Below are 20437 nucleotides of genomic sequence, written 5' to 3' on the forward strand. Positions count from 1 at the left end.
AACAATTTTCCAATATTTCATTTTATTCGTTTCTATTATGTTGATCTATTAGAAACCAAATTTAATAAAACTGATATCCACTTACCAAGAATTGGCAGAATGAGATTGCCATAAATTGGATTATTTTGAATATACCGCTGGTCATAACTGCAGTAAAAGAGATAGTTTACCTTTTGAAGGTTAACTTAAATGCATAGACAAATTTTTTTGTGGCGCAATAATAAACATATAACTCAAATGCACAAAGAGCTTTTACAAGTGTCTGCTATAATTTATTTGCCCAAGTGCTAATGCCACAAACAATGACCGTAGGAAGTCTATAGAGCAGACACAAGTAAACCAAAGATGAGCCAGTATTGTGCAACATTAGGAAAAGAGCACTCCTAGTAGTAATGTAATACGACTGCTGTATAAAATAAAACCTTATTAAAGGGAATGTGACAGGATTAAATGGGCGAATAAGTGGCCAGATACGACTTCCACATATCGATAACAGCTAATCGCCAAAGGATAGAGATGCCAGGTCCAGGGGTTTTCTTAAGCGCTGATCACACATTTTTTTTTTTACAAGTTTTTTGCCTCAGAAACCGCGGCAAAAACCGGGAAAAAGAAGTGACATGCCCTATCTTGAGGCATTTTCCGCCTCAGAAACCCCATAGAAATCAATGGGAGACGGAAAAAACGCTGCGAAAGGCCGACGTGTTTTTTTGACAAGTTTTTTTTCGCGTTTTATGTCAAAAAACACTCGCAGTTTTTTTCTTTGCCTGTTGCAGAAATAGGTAAAAAAAAGTGTAAAAAAACGTGTCAAAAAACACGCCCAAAAAACGCCGGTGGTGCAAAACCACTTAAAAAAAAACGGAGCTGATTTTTCCAGGCAGAATTTTCTGCCTGAAAAAAACTCTGTGTGAACAAACCCGTTAGTGAGACAAACCCGTTAAAGAGGCTCTGTCACCACATTATAAGTGCCCTATCTCCTACATAAGGAGATGGGCAATATAATGTAGGTGACAGCAGTGCTTTTTATTTCGACAATCTATTTTCACCACGTTAGGAGCGATTTAGCTTTATGCTAATTAGCTTCTAAATGCCCAGGTGGGCGTGTTTTTACTTTAGACCAAGTGGGCGTTGTACAGAGGAGTATATGACGCTGACCAATCAGTGACCAATCAGCATCATACACTTCTCTCCTTCATTTAGTCAGCGCATAGGGATCCTGCTAGATCACTATGTGCTGTCTTATACTGACATATTTGTGTTACTGAAGTGTTTAGACAGTGAATAGACATTCCTTCCGGACAGGACGGGATGTCTATTTACAATCCCGACACTTCGCTAACGTTTCTGTGGGACTTACAGCAGAGCAAAGCGTAATCTCGCTGTAACCGGTCATTGACGATGCGTAAAATAACAGCCTCGTCAAAGAAGTGCAGGACACTTCTTTGGACGTAATTTGGGCCGTTTTTCATTGATTCTAATGAAGAACAGCTCACAATTACGGCCGTCAAAGACGCCTCGCAAAATGCGAGTACGAGCAATTACTTCTGAAATGGCGGAGCTGTTTTCTCCTGAAAACAGCTCCGTAATTTCAGACGTAAATGCAGTTAGCGTGTGCACATACCCTAAAAATAATTCACGTCCCAGCTTTTTCGACACTGATCTACAGAAAAAGGCTCTTGAATGATATTTGTGAAAACAAGAAATATCTGCAAAGTGAACTGCATTCATTATAATTATTAAAACATACACTAATGAATGTATAACTACTCAGCACTGTTAGGGCTTAGGGTATGTTCACACACAAAATCAAAAGCGTCTGAAAATACGGATCTGTTTTCAAGGGAAAACAGCTCCTGATTTTCACACGTTTTTTAAGCCACTCGCGTCTTTCGCTGCATTTTTACAGCTGTTTTTGGAGCTCTTTTTCTTTAGAGGCAATGAAAAATGGCTCCAAAAATGACATGCACTTCTTTTTCGCGGGTGTCTTTTTACGCGACAGAACGCCGTATTTCCCATTGAAATCAAAGGGGAAATGTTTGTAGGCGTTCTACTTCCGTTTTTCAGGCGTTTTTCAAGGCGTAAACGCCCCGAAATACGCCTGAAAACACTATGTGCGCACATACCCTTATGTACACAAGCATATTACAGCTCAGTGCCATTTACTTAGAGCCAAGGACAGGGTGGAACCATGACCTGTGAGATAAGGAGAGACTTTCCTTAGACCAGGATCACAAACACACAATTTTGATGCAGTTTTTGGCACATTTTTTGAGCCAAACACAGAAGTTAAAAGAAGGAATGCCTGCAGGCAAACAGAACCCTTTTCCTGACTACCCAATTTGAAAATAGAAAATAAATTATAAAAACTGAAACATTTTTATTAAGCTACGTATAGCAAGAAAACAGACCACATATATAGTTTAAAATTGTCACTGCCTAATGCCGATATGAAGTGGATTCAAGGCTAGCAAAGCACAGCTGATGTGCACGGCCAGAGGTAAATGCTGACTGACATCGACAGAACAGTCACAGAGCAATGCTAAATGGTCCCAGGCTATGCCCGGATTCTCAAAGCAGTGTGATCGGCTACGGCAGGAATTAAAAACAACTATTAGATCCCCCCCGACATGTTTCGCTACCTAGTAGCGTCCTCAGGGGTACACGGGGCTAATGGCGGCGCGACGAAAAATCACTCCTCTTAAGGAGGTATAGAGTGACGTACATGGGAGGTAGGCGTGAGGTCAAACCGCCAGTAGAGCGGAGCAACACACAGCAAGCGCCGGACAGAAAGAAACAGCCAATAAATGGCAACGTATCAAGCAGCCAGTGACAGACACCCAGCTGCGCAGGCGCCCAGTGAAGACCGCAGAGACAATGCAGAGTTCCGGCGCCTGCGCAGCAGGGCAAATAAGGGACTTAGAGTAATACCGAGTGACAGATCGGCGCAAGCGCCGTAGAAGTCACTTCGGACATAGTGCAGAAGCCAAAGACTGTAAAGACAGTGCAGAATACGGGCGCCTGCGCAGCAGGGCAAATAAGGAACTCAGAGTAATGCCGAGTGACAGATCGGCGCAAGCGCCGTGGAAGTCACTTCGGACATAGTGCAAAAGCCAAAGAGCCCAAGACTGAAACAAGTCAGTGTAGCGTCTGAGCCTGCATGATAGGGCGAACAGACAGCCCAGGCTAACACTAGGTGGAATAAGGGGGAGAGAGAAAAGTGGACAGTAAAGGCACAACAAATCTGGACTCAATGCAGGGAATAGTATACATGTCCCATCACTATAAACCAGTAAGGCCACAGTAAACACTGCAGGAACATCCCAGAGCCAGAAAATGTGCCCAACGCCAGTACCAACAATGTCCCCCTAAGCTTGACTCTCAGACCGATATTAGCTACCACTGCGGCAGGGACATAAACGCATGTGTATGTCGCCGGCTGTGAATACAGTCACACGCAAAAACCCAAAAACAATAATAGTAAAACAAAAAGTATATGTTAACAGACATCAAATAATCATAATGAAAGCCGCCATACTAAAAGATAAATATATGGTCAGATATTAAATTAGTAAATGAAAGAAGTAGAGTATCGATGTAAAACCGCTCCGTTGGGAGAGGACATGACATGGTAAGTGTAAATAGAGACAGTCAAACAGGCCAGAGAGCGACGTATGAAAAATAATAAAAATAAATATACAGTAAATTGAAAATGTCCACAGAATACGGGAAGAACAGGGGCAGAAAACCAAATTAATCACAAGAACGCACTGTACGTGAAACCCTCATTGAGCCCCTGAGGGGTCATAGAGCCAAGACGGTGGATCCATCGTGCTTCCTCCTGTAGAAGTTTACAGTCCAGATTACCAGCCCTAGGTCCCAATTTTAGCTGTACAATACCCCAAAATTGAAGCAACTTGGGATTGTCGGAGTGAAACCTATGCATGTGTCTGGAGAGAGTGGTGTCTTCCTTGAGATTGATGGTACTGAGATGTCTAGATACTCTCCTCCTCAATTCCTGCAGAGTCTTGCCCACATATAATTTTGGGCAAGGGCATCTGGCCAGATACACGACCCCACTACTCTGACAGTTGAGAAATTGTTTTATCTGATAGGATCTCCCGTCCAAAGGATTAGTAAAACTCTTGACCCTGGGCATAAGGGGGCAGAAGGAACACCTACCACAGGGGTGAAAACCCAATGCAACTTTCGATGTATGTTCTTCACAGGTGATTAGTGTTTTGAAAAAGCACTGGTCTATCCTTACTGCCGACCCTGATCTAAAAGATGTCATTCCTGCCAACCCCGCTATTACCTACCGCAGGGGGAAAAATCTACGTGATCTTTTGGTACACAGCCATTATTCAACGACGCCTTCCAAAACCTCATCCACCTGGCTGAAGTCACCTGTCACGGGTTTTCACCCCTGTGGTAGGTGTTCCTTCTGCCCCCTTATGCCCAGGGTCAAGAGTTTTACTAATCCTTTGGACGGGAGATCCTATCAGATAAAACAATTTCTCAACTGTCAGAGTAGTGGGGTCGTGTATCTGGCCAGATGCCCTTGCCCAAAATTATATGTGGGCAAGACTCTGCAGGAATTGAGGAGGAGAGTATCTAGACATCTCAGTACCATCAATCTCAAGGAAGACACCACTCTCTCCAGACACATGCATAGGTTTCACTCCGACAATCCCAAGTTGCTTCAATTTTGGGGTATTGTACAGCTAAAATTGGGACCTAGGGCTGGTAATCTGGACTGTAAACTTCTACAGGAGGAAGCACGATGGATCCACCGTCTTGGCTCTATGACCCCTCAGGGGCTCAATGAGGGTTTCACGTACAGTGCGTTCTTGTGATTAATTTGGTTTTCTGCCCCTGTTCTTCCCGTATTCTGTGGACATTTTCAATTTACTGTATATTTATTTTTATTATTTTTCATACGTCGCTCTCTGGCCTGTTTGACTGTCTCTATTTACACTTACCATGTCATGTCCTCTCCCAACGGAGCGGTTTTACATCGATACTCTACTTCTTTCATTTACTAATTTAATATCTGACCATATATTTATCTTTTAGTATGGCGGCTTTCATTATGATTATTTGATGTCTGTTAACATATACTTTTTGTTTTACTATTATTGTTTTTGGGTTTTTGCGTGTGACTGTATTCACAGCCGGCGACATACACATGCGTTTATGTCCCTGCCGCAGTGGTAGTTAATATCGGTCTGAGAGTCAAGCTTAGGGGGACATTGTTGGTACTGGCGTTGGGCACATTTTCTGGCTCTGGGATGTTCCTGCAGTGTTTACTGTGGCCTTACTGGTTTATAGTGATGGGACATGTATACTATTCCCTGCATTGAGTCCAGATTTGTTGTGCCTTTACTGTCCACTTTTCTCTCTCCCCCTTACTCCACCTAGTGTTAGCCTGGGCTGTCTGTTCGCCCTATCATGCAGGCTCAGACGCTACACTGACTTGTTTCAGTCTTGGGCTCTTTGGCTTTTGCACTATGTCCGAAGTGACTTCCACGGCGCTTGCGCCGATCTGTCACTCGGCATTACTCTGAGTTCCTTATTTGCCCTGCTGCGCAGGCGCCCGTATTCTGCACTGTCTTTACAGTCTTTGGCTTCTGCACTATGTCCGAAGTGACTTCTACGGCGCTTGCGCCGATCTGTCACTCGGTATTACTCTAAGTCCCTTATTTGCCCTGCTGCGCAGGCGCCGGAACTCTGCATTGTCTCTGCGGTCTTCACTGGGCGCCTGCGCGGCTGGGTGTCTGTCACTGGCTGCTTGATACGTTGCCATTTATTGGCTGTTTCTTTCTGTCCGGCGCTTGCTGTGTGTTGCTCCGCTCTACTGGCGGTTTGACCTCACGCCTACCTCCCATGTACGTCACTCTATACCTCCTTAAGAGGAGTGATTTTTCGTCGCGCCGCCATTAGCCCCGTGTACCCCTGAGGACGCTACTAGGTAGCGAAACATGTCGGGGGGGATCTAATAGTTGTTTTTAATTCCTGCCGTAGCCGATCACACTGCTTTGAGAATCCGGGCATAGCCTGGGACCATTTAGCATTGCTCTGTGACTGTTCTGTCGATGTCAGTCAGCATTTACCTCTGGCCGTGCACATCAGCTGTGCTTTGCTAGCCTTGAATCCACTTCATATCGGCATTAGGCAGTGACAATTTTAAACTATATATGTGGTCTGTTTTCTTGCTATACGTAGCTTAATAAAAATGTTTCAGTTTTTATAATTTATTTTCTATTTTCAAATTGGGTAGTCAGGAAAAGGGTTCTGTTTGCCTGCAGGCATTCCTTCTTTTGATTATATATATTGTACCTGCTGACTACCCAGGGTCACAATTTGCTTTTTTGTCCAAACACAGAAGTTGGCACAAAAAAAGGAGATTCCTCTTTATACCTTTTCTTCCTTTTGGATCCACTTCTGGCTTCGGCTCAAAAAACTGAGACAAAAACTGCCACAAGAACCGCATCAAAACTGTGTGTGTGATCCTGGCTTTAGGAAAGTTGGGGGTAAGGCTTTGCTGACCTCACAAGAGGGATCTGATCCTGTTATGTGCATGAAATATACAACAGCAGGTGCCGTAATACACTTCAGTGCATATGCCCTTACTATGACGTTTCGTTTTCAAACAATATAAAAATTCTCACTTAGGGTCTGTTCACATCAGCGTCGGGGTTTCGTTGATGGATTCCATCAGACCTTTCCATCGGAGGAACCCATCAACGCAAAGGCAGGGGCGTAGCTAGGGGGGAAGGCGGGTCATGTGCCCCGGGCTCAACCCGGAGGATAGGGAAGGGGGGCGCCGAAGAGCAGCTGATCGTTGCTGACAGACGCCCCGTATGTCGGACACCTGCAGCAGCTTGGAAGAGCCAGGACATTACGGCGTTCTGACTGGGGTCTGTGACGGCCAGGGAGTGGACCAGTCCAGTCACCTGACCTCACGTCAGTGACATGAGGTCAGATGACTCAGGTCAGGGGACAGGTCCACTCCCGTGCTGCAGCCTCCCTGCATCTGCCTCTACTCTGTGCTCTGCCGAGAAGCAGAGAGGAAGCTCCGCCCACACACAGCCCGTCCTGACCTGTGTGTGTATATGTTACAGTGTGTGTGTGTGTGTGTGTGTGTGTGTGTGTGTGTGTATATGTTACTGTGTGTGTGTGTGTGTGTGTGTGTGTGTGTGTGTGTGTGTGTGTGTGTGTGTGTGTGTGTGTGTGTGTGTCTCTGTGTCTCTGCATGTGTTTGTCTCTTACATCTACTACATTATCTGTACTCAGAGAGTTATCACTGTGTTATCTGTAGTGTTACATAGGACTGCAGGTAACACTACTATCTGTATTTAGAGAGTTATCTCTGTGTTATCTGTGGTGTTACATGGGACTGCAGGTAACATCTAGTACATTATCTGTACTGTGTGCTAAATTACAATCTCAGCTCTGCTACACAGTACAGATAATGTAGTAGATGTTACCTGCAGTCCTATGTAACACTACAGATAACACAGTGATAACTCTCTGAGTACAGATAATGTAGTAGATGTTACCTGCATTCCTATGTAACACTACAGATAACACAGTGATAACTCTGATTACAGATAATGTAGCAGCTGTTGCCTGCAGTCCTATGTAACATCACAGATAACACACAGTGATAACTCTCTGAATACAGATAATGTAGCAGCTGTTGCCTGCAGTCCTATGTAACACCACAGATAACACATTGTGCTAAATTACAATCTCAGCTCTGCTACAATGTGTTATCTGTGGTGTTACATAGAACTGCAGGCAACAGCTACTACATTAGAAGTATAATCTGGTAATGAGGGTACGTCGGTACATAAATATAAATAACTACAAATGTATGCCAGATGAAATGGTCAAAGGAGAAATACTCAAAGGTATAAAGATAATACCATAAATGGATAACATCAATATATGAACAAATGTGAACAACATATGATGATGGATCACGTACCCATTAAACATCCAGGTGAGTGCACGGCAATGTGTCTGCCCCAACGCGCGTTTCGGCGCAACTGCCTTCGTCTGGCCCCCAGGATGTTTAATGGGTACGTGATCCATCATCATATGTTGTTCACATTTGTTCATATATTGATGTTATCCATTTATGGTATTATCTTTATACCTTTGAGTATTTCTCCTTTGACCATTTCATCTGGCATACATTTGTAGTTATTTATATTTATGTACCGACGTACCCTCATTACCAGATTATACTTCTTGTCTATTTTAGACGTTACTTATCTTGTATAGTGCATGGCGTGCATGTCTTTTTTAACCTGTTGGTTGATGGATTCTTTTTATTATTGTGTATTTTCAATAAAGTACTTTTCTATTTTTTCATATGTTCTTGTCTTGCATCTTTTCTCTTTTCGGTCATATGCAATGCTTTAGGATGCTTTATGGGTATACACCCCAGGATCTGGTTCATAATTGAATACATGCTTGCTGACAGCTGCATCTTTACTCTATCTGAACCATTTTAGATCCATGCTGTGCCTTTCGGTCATATTAACAGCTTCTACATTATCTGTACTCAGAGAGTTATCACTGTGTTATCTGTGGTGTTACATAGGACTGTAGGTAACACTACTATCTGTGTTTAGAGAGCTATCTCTGTGTTATCTGTGGTGTTACATAGGACTGCAGGTAACATCTACTACATTATCTGTGCTGTGTACATATGTGCCTGTGTGCGTATATATGGGTCTGTTTGTGAATGTGTCTCTGTGCTTCTATATATGTGCCTTTTATGTATTTGTATATGTCCCTGTCTGTGTATTTATCTGCTGGTGTGTGTGTGTGTGTGTGTGTGTGTGTGTGTGTGTGTGTGTGTGTGTGTGTATATATATAATATATATAATGTGTCTGTATGTCTATATATTTACCTGTATGTGTGTATGTATATTTGCCTGTATGTCTAAATATCTGTATTTTTGTATGTACAGTATATATGTTCCAGCGTGTCCATATATGTGGTTCATTTTTGGTTTGTGTAGGGGGCGGCAATAGAGAGTCCAAGCTAAGGCCGGCCCTGGCTGTCACCGACCCTAGTCAGAAGAAACTCCGCCGCTGCCTGCGCCGCATGACCTCCTCGGCTCCTCCGGTAAGTCACACCAGGCAGAGCGGAGAGTGGTATAGGTAGGCTACCGCTCACCGGTCTGTTCAAAGTGTGGTGCTAAGTACAAGGGGTGGGAGTGTGGCGCTATTTAAAAGGGGGGGGGAATGTGGCACTATTTACAAGTGGGGGAGTGTGGCGCTATTTACAAAGGGGCAGCGGGCTGTGTGTGGCGCTATCTACAAGGGGGGGAGTGTGCTGCTATCTACAAGGGGGGAAGCCGGCTGTGTGTGCCACTATCTACAAGGGGGGGGAGTGTGCCGCTATCTACTAGGGGGGAGGCGGGCTGTGTGTGGCACTATCTACAAGGGGGGGAGCGTGCCGCTATCTACTAGGGGGGAGGCGGGCTGTGTGTGGCACTATCTACAAGGGGGGCTGTGTGTGGCACTATCTACAGGGGGCTGTGTGTGGCACTATCTACAAGAGAGGGGCTGTGTGGTGATATCTATAGGGGGCTGTGTGTGGCCTCTTTAATTTATTTTCTTTTAATTTATTTTTATGTTAAATACATCATAGAACTACATCGCTTGTAAAATGTAGAAATGCTTTTATAATCGTGTTACATTAAAAAAATTGTGAAAAAAAATTAAATCTCATTGATTGGTAGGGAAAGAAAACATGGCGAGGCGGAAGGAGATGTTGGGAAATAAGTTGGGGGGGGGGCGCCAATCTGAATCTTTGCCCCGGGTGCAGGAGAACCTAGCTACGCCTCTGGCAAAGGCAAATGGAAACCATAGCTTCCGTTTGCATTACTATTGATTTCAATGGTAAAGCTTCTGCTGCAAATGGTTTATTTTATGTTTTGTTTTTTTAAACAAACAATAGCGTAGTCGACTGCGCTATTGTTTCCCTTAAAAAACGGAAACATTACGGAACGGAGACAGAAAGAAACCATTTGCAACAGAAGCCCATTAAAATCAATGGTAATTCAAAATGGAAGCACTGGTTTCCGTTTGCCTTTCCATTGATAGGTTCCACCAACGGAAAGGTATGACGGAACCCATCAACGGAACCCCGATGCTGATGTGAACAAACCCGAACTCTGTATCTCCCATACTTGGAACTTTGCAGGTAATGAAAATGTATACACCTTTTTCACCTTTATTAAACCTACACTTGAATATTAGGGAATTGCATAAAACCAGAAATGCCCTTCTATATTTCTATTATTATCAGAATGCTCCAGCTACAGAAAGTGATTCTTTTAACAACACTATATTAGGGAATTGCATTTTGTGCATTTCTCTAAGGCCTTATTCAGAAAAGTGTGTTTGGTGCAACTTTGTAATTAGTTTTTATAAAAAATATTTTTTTCTTTATTAGATACAGTTACTTTGTACTCTGTATACAGAGCAGCAGTATCGTGCCCTGAGACCTAAATCCGTCAGGTCAGAGGCACTGACGCGTTCAGTGTGAGAGGGTTCTGTTTGTCTCTGAAATGCAGGATCCACCAGTAAACTATCACATCTAAGTTATGAACTTAAATGTGATCAGTAACAGCTCGATCCTGTGTGTCAGACACATGTACTGTAGGACCCGCTGTCACTGAAACCATCAGTGCCACTGACCTGACCAATACAGAATACTGAGCAGCTTTATTCAAGAAGTAAATTATTTTTTTTAATAAATACGAATTGGAAAGTTGCACCAAACACACTAATGTCGTCCATGTGCTGTCCGTTTTTTCTTATGCACCCAAAGATTTCAATGGGTGAATCTGGTCTGCAAAATAGGACTAGAATAGGACATGTTGTGAGTTTCTCGCTGGGGGCACATGCTCTGTGACAAAAACGAATGTGTGAATAAGGCCTTAGGGTGAGGCCACACATGATGGTTTTTCTGCAAAGTATTGCAATAATTATAAGAAACTCTAAAAAAAAAAAACAGCACCATTATAACATGCCAATAATTACCTTTACATACCTTATTGTGCCTTGGCTGCAATATTTCATTTCTGTTACTGTTAGTAAAAAACACAAAGAAAGAATAAACAAAGGAGAAAAGGAAAGCATTTGTATATAAATGGGGTTATTTGGTTCAGAAAATCTATTTTTAAATACCCAATTAAGCAATTCTGAGTTAATGGAGGGGAATGTTGCATATATTTTTTGCATATACTGTATTTTTAGGAAGAAAAATAGAAAACATCTACCCTCACCTGTATGCCCCAAACATGGTATGTATAGAGCCATAAACTGACCATACACAATCAAGTAAATGTTGTCAGATCTAACCAATCTAATGTGTATGAGGGCACCTCAATAAGCATCGGGCATGTAACTTCATATCATATTAATGAAATAATCCAATGTTTGCTTTCTATAAACGCAAAATAAAGTTCAACAATTGCAATTTTAGAAACACTTTTGTGTGCCTCCATATAAAATCAGATGCATATGGAAGTACAGTATGGCCCAAAGAATTCTAAAGAATTAGTGTTACATGAATTCTGAATATGGTCATGTGGATTTGACCCAAATCTGATCATCTGAATGGAGTGGCTGAATTAACAAATATTTTACAATAATTCTATGTATGGTTGCAAAATACACTTTCCAATCAAAGTATGTAGACACCCAACTATCACACCTATATGCGCTGGTTGAACATTGCATTCCAAAACTATGAGTGTTAATAAGAAGTTGGTCTTTTGCAGCTATCACAGATTCCATTCTTCTGGGAAGGCTTTTGGATTTTAGAGTGTGTCTGAGGGAATTTATGCTTATTCAGCCAAAAAAGCATTTGTAAGGTCAGGTACTGATGTTGGACGAAAATGTCTGGCTCACAATAGGCGTTCCAATTCATCCCAAAGGTGTTTGATGGGGTTGAGGTCAGGGCCCTTTGTGCAGGACACTTCAGTTCCTCCACACCAAACTTGTCACATCATGTGTTTATGGACCTCGCTTTGAGCACATTGACACAGTCAGGCTGGAACGGGAAAGGACCTTCCCGAAACTGATGCCACAAGTTGGAAGCATACAACAGTCTAAAATGTCCTTGTGTGCTGTAGCATTACCCTTTACTGGAAATAAGGGGCCTAGGCCACCCCCTGAAAAACAGCCCAAGACCAGTATCCCTCCTCCACTCATTTTTACAGTACGCTATATGCATTCGGGTAGGCAGCGCTCTCCTGGCATCCACCAAACCCAGATTTGTCCATCAGACTGGCAGTTAGTAAACGTTATTCACTGCTGTCAATTCTATACACGCTTGTCTCCACTCCATCCTAATTAATTGTCTAACTGACCCCTGATGATAGATGATAATTGCAATGCATCTGGTTGTCTTTTGTTGTAGCTTTGAAGTAGATACAATGTTAATTACTTGTCATAGAGTATAGAATTACCGAGAATAGGATCCTACTAGCTTTTGAACCTGTTCTATTTTTACACACAGGGAAAGAATTCTCTACAGGATTAAAATAGGCTGTTCTGGCTCTACTATCTATCTAGCGGCACTTTTTTGCATTCGATCAGACTGCCAGATAATAAATCGTGGTTCAACACTCGAGAGAACACATTTCAATAGCTCCAGAGTCCAGTGGTGGCATGTTTTACAGCACTCGTGCCAACGCTTAGCATTGCGCATGGTGATCTTAGGCTTGTGTGCAGCTGCTCAACCATGGAAACCTTTTTCATGGAGCTCCCGAAGCACAGTTCTTGTGCTGATGTCACTTCCAGAGGCAGTTTGGAACTCTGTAGTGAGTAATACAACATAGGAAAGGTGGCTTTAATGTATCACACGCTTCATTACTCAGCGGTACTGCTCTGTGAATTTGCATTGTCTACTGCTTTGTGGCAGAGCTGTTGCTACTCCTAGATGCTTCCACTTCACCATAATAGCACTTACAGGTGACCAGGGCAGATTTTGCAGAGGAGAAATTTCACAAAGGGATTTGTGGCGAAGGTCGCATCCTATGACAGCGTCTTCAGTATGAACTAGACTAGTTTTAATGTTAGTGTATGGAGATTGCATGGCTGTGTGCTAAATGTTATGCACCTGTTTGCAATGGGTGTGGCTGAAACACCTAAAATTTAAAATTAGGAGGGGTGTCCACATATTTTTGGCCATATAGTGTGCATTAGTAGAATAAATATTTCTCCTTTCCTAATAGTTTGCTTAGTGTGTAGGAAAAATGCATCATCCTGTAGTTAATGGGACCATCAGAAGCAGAAGACCATACAGACCTAATAATTCTCACAGTTTAACATTTTCTAGAATAGTATCCAGTCTAGGCAATCTATTGAGAGACAGGTTATCTAGACTTGACACAATAATACAGCTGGTTTCACACACAGCATTAAGCAGTGGTTTCCATGGCACTTTTCTACTTGTTCTGCTTTTTTTGGGAGGCCACATGTTATTTAAAAGTTTATAGTAAAATATGAAAATGTCTACATACACAGTATTTTTTTTGTGCTTTAGTAGTATTTCAAGGTAAGTAGTGTTTTTATCACAACATAGCATGCTGTTCTCAGTAGGATTTAAAAAATGCCTGAATAAAGGCTTGTACAAAAAGAAGCAAAATAAAAAAAAACCACTATAAAAACACATTTTAAAGTGCAGAACAAACTCTCTGAGAGAAGTGTTAGCTTCGAGCTGGCCTTTAGCCTCTGGTTGTAAACAAGAATGTTCTCTTTAACTGATAGCTTAGGCTTCGTTCACATCTGCGTTCGGACTCGTTCATGGATTCCATCAGGGGAACTCATGAACGGAATCCAAATTGAAACATTCGGAAACCATAGGTTTCTGTTTGCATCACCATTTCAATGGTGACGGATCTGGTGCAAATGGTTTCTGTCTGTCACCGTTGTTTAAGGGTTTCGTCATTTTGATGGAATGAATGGTGCAGTTGACTACGGTATTGATTCTGTCAAAACAACGGAACCCTTACACAACGGTGACAAACGGAAGCCATTTGCACCGGATCCGTCACCATTGAAATCAATAATGATGCAAACCTACGGTTTCCGTTTGTTTCAGTTTGGATTCCGTTCATGGGTTCCCCTGACGGAAAGTCCCAACGCAGAGTACCCATGAACAGACAACCCATGAACAGAGTCCCAACGCAGATGTGAACGAAGCCTAACATAGATCTTGAAAATGGTGAGAAAATGTGACAATTTTTGATGTAAACATAAAAGCAAATACTTACCTTTTTTGTGTTTTATGACACAGTGCGCAATATTAATCATCAAAGATAATATGAAAGCCAATGAAACTATCACAAATGGCACCAGCAGCTCCTCACAGTGTTCTACAGATAGAAATAGAATGGTGCTTGGTTATTTTTACATTGCGGATATTTGTTCTAAATGAGCCCATAGTGCCCATTAATCTAATCTCCATTAAGGCTAAAGCTACATGGTAACTTCTAAATTGTGATTCCCAGTTGCAAGTTGAGTGTAATGGTTGTGTATGCTACTTTAATGTGTGACTATTACTTTCTTAGTTGGCTCCTGTTTGATATTGTATTTTGATGCTGGAAGTGTCATACACATATTCCTATTAAATTAATGGGAATGTGACTGTTGGGTGATTGAGTTCACTTCAAAGTTGCAGTCTGATATCCCTGACACATTAACCCCTTCAGGACTGAGCCTGTTTTGGCCTTCAGGACGAAGCCGATTTTTCAAATCTGACATGTGTCACTTTATGTGGTAATAACTCCGGAATGCTTTTACCTATCCAAGCAATTCTGAGATTGTTTTCTCGTGACATATTGTACTTTATGTTAGTGAAAAAATTTGGTCGATAAATTCAATATTTATTTGTAAAAGACACCAAGATTTGGAGAAAATTTGCGAAAATTAGCATTTTTCTAAATTTAAATGTATCTGCTTGTAAAACAGATCGTAATACCACACAAAATAGTTACTAGTTAACATCCCCCATATGTCTACTTTAGTTTGGCATCGTTTTTTGAACATTCTTTTATTTTTCTAGGACGTTACAAGACTTAGAACTTTAGCAGCGATTTCTCATATTTTCAAGAAAATTTCAAAAGGCTATTTTTTCAGGGACCAGTTCAGTTCTGAAGTGGCTTTGAGGGCCTTATATATTAGAAACCCCCATAAATCACCCAATTTTGAAAACTGCACCTCTCAAAGTATTCAAAACAGCATTCAGAAAGTGTATTAACCCTTTAGGCGTTTCACAGGAATTAAAGCAAAGTAGAGGTGAAAGTTACAAATTTCATTTTTTTTTTACAAAATTCATTTGTAATAAAAAAAATTCTATACCACAGAAGGTTTTACCCGAGAAATGTAACTTATTATTTTTTGCCCAGATTCTGCAGTTTTTAGAAATACCCCACATGTGGCCCTAGTGCGGTAATGGACTGAAACACCGGCCTCAGAAGAAAAATAGCACCTAGTGGATTTTGGGGCCTCCTTTTTTTAAGCATATATTTTAGGTACCATGTCAGGTTTGAAGAGGTCTTGTGGGGCCAAAACAATAAAGACCCCCAAAAGTGACCTAATTTTGAAAACTACACCCCCAGTGAATTTATCTAGGGGTATAGTTAGCATTTTGAACCTACAGTTTTTTTGCTAAATTTATTTGAATTAGTTTGCGAAGATGAAAATCTACTTTTTTTCTGAAAAAACTTAGACATTTTTAATTTTTTCAAGGAATAAAAGAGAAAAAACACCCCAACATATGTAAAGCAATTTCTCCTGATTATAGCAATACCCCATATGTGGTAATAAACTGCTGTTTGGACCCACAGCAGGACTAAGAAGGGAAGGAGCACCATTTGGATTTTGAAATTCAGATTTTGCTGGAATAGTTTTCAGTGCCATGTCACGTTTGAAATGCACTGGAGGGAACAAAATAGTGGAAACCCCCAGAAACTACACTCATCAAGGAATTTTTCTAGGGGTAAAGTTAGCATTTTGACCCCACGGTTGTTTTGCTGAATTCATTGGAATTATTCTGTAAAGGTAAAAATCGAAAAAAGGTAGCCATTTTTATTTTTTACAAGGAATAAAGGAGAAAAAGCACCCCAACATTTGTAAAACAATTTCTCCCGATTACGGAAATATGCCATATGTGGTAATAAACTGCTGTTTGGACCCACAGCAAGGCTTAGAAGGGAAGGAGCGCTATTTGGCTTTTGGAGCTCAAATTTAGCGGAAATGGTTTTTGGGTGCCAAATCGCATTTGCAAAGCCCCTGAGAGGCCAAAATAGTGGAAACCCCCCAAAAGTGGAAATTACACCACTAGCTACGGATATAGTGGGCATTTAGACCCCACAAGTCTTTCACAGGATTTATTAGAATTAGGCCGTGAAAATGAATATCAACATTATTTCCACTAAAATGTTGCATTTTTTCAATTTCACAAAGGATAAAGGAGAAAATGCACCCCAACATTTGTAAAGCAATTTCTCCCGAGTACGGCAATACCCCACGTGTGGTCATAAATGGTTTTTCATTAGAAAGTAATTAACCCTTTCTGGACTGATCCATTTTTTTCTTTTCCTTTTTAGTTTTTTCCTCCCTGCGTTCCAAGAGCCACAACTTTTTTATTTTTTAGTCAATAGAGCGGTATGAGGGCTTATTTATTGAGGGACGTGCGGTCGTTTTTATTGGTACCATTTTTTGGTACATACAACTTTTTGAGCACTTTTTATTACATTTTTAGGTAGAGCCAAGGTGACCAAAAAAACAGCGATTTTGCCGTTTTAAATTCTTTATTTTTCATGTGAGACGCTCCATAAATCCCCCCCCCCCCCCCCCGCAGTAAGACATGCTAGCATGTGCAGCGCATGGTGCGGAGTGAAAATTAAAATTTTCCACTCATATGCCATTTTAGTGCACTACATATTATGCCCAGTTTGTGCCACTGAAGACAAATACCTCATAAAATATGCCATATCTGTGGACGTAAATTGGTGTATGCCATATCTGTGGACGTAAATTGGTGTTTAGGCACGCTGCAGGGCTCAGAAGGGAGGGACGCCATTTGGCTTTTGGGGCGCAGATGTAGATTGGTAGTAGTTTTGTTTGGGGTTTTACTGGTGTTTCAGTTTATAATGTGGGGGCATATGTAAGCTGTGCGGAGTACATCAGGGTATAATAAGAGGGTATAATAATGCAGTAAATAAATAATAATCCGCAGATATGTGGCCGGTGTCGCACTGATAAATGGCGCCCGATCTTATCTGCTTTTGGATACTCTGCACATTTTGCATCGCAATATTATGAGCGGCAGAACTTTTTTATTTTTTCTCCGCCGGAGCCGTGTGAGGGTTTATTCTTTGTGGGACAATCTGTAGGTTTTCATTGGTACCATTTTGGGGTACCAGAAATTTTTTTGATCACGTTTTATTCCATTTTTTGGCAAGCAAGGTGACCAAAAACCATCAATTCTGACAATGTTTTTTATTCGTTTTTTTATGACCTACACCCTGGGCTATAAATAACCATTTTACTTTATTCTGCGGGTCGGTACGATTACGGCAATACCATATGTATATAATTTTTTTATGTTTTGCAGCGTTTGTGCAATAAAATAACTTATTTAGAAAATAAATTATTTTTTGTGTCACCATATTCTGAGAGCGATAACTTTTTTATTTTTCAGTCAAAAAAGCTTGTTTTTTGCGGGACGGGATGTAGTTTGTATTGGTACCATTTTGGCGTACATGCGACTTTTTGATCACTTTTTATTGTATATTTTGGGAGGGTTGGTAACCAAAAAATTGTGATTCGGGCACTGTTTTTCGTTTATTTTTTTCGCGGTGTTCACCGTGCGGGAAAAATAATATTAAATTTTTATAGTTGGGGTCGTTACGAACGCGGTGATACCAAATATGTGTACTTTTTTTTTAACGTATTCATTTTTTTCCTATAATAAAAGACTTATTATAGGAAAAAAAGCATTCTTTGTTTATGTCACTTCTAACTTTTATTTTCACACTTTTTAAAAACATTTTTATTATCTTTTTTTTTACTTTTTTCACTTGTCCCACTAGGGGACACTTAGACTTGCAGCTCTGATCGCTGCTGGAATACATTACACTACACACGTAGTGTAATGTGTTCTAACTGTCATTGTGACGTAACTGTCACACTGACAGGAAGCATCGGAGGACCGGCCGGAGGCTGTTCCTCCGAGGCTTCCGTACATGGCAACCCGGAGGTCATTGTCTGGCCTCTGGTTGCCATGTTAAGGATCGCCAGCCCCCGCAAATGCATGTGGGGGGCTGCCGATCCGCTGTAAACCTCTTCGATGTGGTGATCGCAATCGACCACCGCATCGAAGGGGTTAACTGCCGATTTCAGCGGTGACAGGCCGCTGATCGGCAACGGGGAGAGCAGGGCAGACACCCTGCACAGTTAACCGCCGCTGCGGTGTAGCGCCGCACGGCGGTTAACTGTTGAAGCGCGGACGTAACTGCACGCCCAGGTGCGCGAAGTTACTGCTCACCTGGACGTGCATTTACGCCAAAGTGGGGGAAGGGGTTAAGGTTCACACTACGTTTTTGCCATACAGTGTACGCCCTGTTCACATCATCCATAGCGCTCCATTCACCTGACGGATGCCCAAAAATTTGTGTTCTTTTGGCCTCCATCGGCCAGGTATACCGCATAAGAGGGTAGTAGACTACGCTATTCCATGCAATGGAATCTATGTTAAAAAAAAAATCATATTTTTTTACAATGAGAGCCTATAGGCGACGTATCAAACTGTATGCCTATACAGCAGGATATGTCGCAGGCCTCTGTACCTCAGTAGGTTTTTTCTCGACTTCTACCTTTGATGACTCGTATGTGTAGAGGTACCTGCATAGAGCATATTCAAGGGAGACAACATAGTGAACTCTAGATCACAAGCAGTCGGTGTCAGGAGCCAGAGATAGCCACAGGTTATAATGATAATAAACACATTACATGGGCTGAATATTTATTAAAATAACAAGTTTTACTCAGTTTTATTAACAAAACTAAAGCTACCCATACACAGGCAGAGGTTAACAATATCGTCGTAAAAAAATACATCCTTAACCCCTTAAAGAGCATCTGTCATGTCCCCAAAAACATTAAATTGCGGCCATACCTGGACTCCTACCATACCTTTTTTTTTTAAATAGTATTTTAAATTGTGCTTTAAATGGTGCCAATAGAAACTACAACTTCTCCAGCAAAAAACAAGCCCTTACACCACTCCATTGAGGGAAAAATTAAAACGATTGGGCTCACATAAGGCGGGGAGTGAAAAAAACGAACATGAAAAATCAAAAAATGGCTTGGACTTTAAGGGGTTAAAGCTTATGTCTGCCTTTGTTGACCAATTTCTAAAAAAACAACCCACTGCATTACTAATCTTGTATTAAGCCTAAGTTATAGCCTGTATTATAGACATTAGCTGCTGCCCCCTCCGTTAGTCCATCGGACCCTCTGCGACATGATCGTGTGGTGCCGATGGTTGTCATGGCTGCCTGGGGGCCTACTGAAGGTCCCCAAGTCTGCCATCTTTGTGCTCTTATTAAGTCAGGCTTAATAGGAGCCAGTAAAAAAACAATATACTGCAATACATAAAAATTTCAGTATATTGTGCAAGCGATACAACACACGCTTGTTCAAGTACCCTAGGTGGACTAATAAAAAAAAAGTAAAATACAGTTAAATAAAGGGGTATATATATAGTAGTCAAAATATTAGAAGCCATTACAGAGGCGTGACTTGAAGCTCCTGGGCCCTAATACAAAATTTTTGTAACAGGGCCCCTCAATTATCATGTGTCATTTATAATTCTGGTGTCTGCTTAGGTTTTAGAGGGTGTGACTGCTACCCATTATAACTGCCCCCCTGAGCCACTAAATTAAACTTCTCATAACCTCCATCCTACAAAGAACTATTTCAGCCTAAGGAATGAAACACATTCAGGAGCTTTCTTACATAGAGCTGAGATAAATTAATACCTTTCACCAGATCTAGAATAAAGGGAATACATTTGTAGAGATGAGCGAACTTATGAAAAGTTCGGTTCGGCAAGTTCGCCGAATTTCGTGCAAAAGTTCGATTCGGACCGAACTAGTTCTGACCGAACCTGTAATACAAGAAAGCCCCTAAAAATCGTGTATAACACTGTTTTAAAGCCCTAGAAGCCCTGTATAACACTCTTAGGTCACCCATGAGTGTATCCAAGTACTTTTGAGCTGTCTTTAATGCAAAGTTGGTGTCAAAGTTACGCCAACATGTATGGCTCTAGGAAAACGGATGGGACACGGAGATAACTAACAGAAACCACTGCACTTGTGCATGTTGTATGCTTAAT

The 20437-nt window shown here is 41.5% G+C and overlaps 1 protein-coding gene across 1 annotated transcript in view; it reads right to left on the reverse strand.

Moving 5' to 3' along the window:
• The window catches only part of TRAT1 (T cell receptor associated transmembrane adaptor 1), a 45769-nt gene that overhangs the window by 8645 nt on the left and 16687 nt on the right, over nucleotides 1-20437 (reverse strand). The window contains exons 2-4 of the mRNA XM_075852809.1: nucleotides 14307-14408; nucleotides 11075-11111; nucleotides 86-147 (exon numbers count right to left, since the gene is read on the reverse strand). Coding sequence (XP_075708924.1) covers nucleotides 86-147; nucleotides 11075-11111; nucleotides 14307-14408 — 201 coding nt within the window. The remainder of the gene's footprint in view (nucleotides 1-85; nucleotides 148-11074; nucleotides 11112-14306; nucleotides 14409-20437) is intronic.

The sequence above is a fragment of the Rhinoderma darwinii genome, chromosome 2, assembly GCF_050947455.1.
Source record: "Rhinoderma darwinii isolate aRhiDar2 chromosome 2, aRhiDar2.hap1, whole genome shotgun sequence".
Classification (NCBI taxonomy): domain Eukaryota; kingdom Metazoa; phylum Chordata; class Amphibia; order Anura; family Rhinodermatidae; genus Rhinoderma; species Rhinoderma darwinii.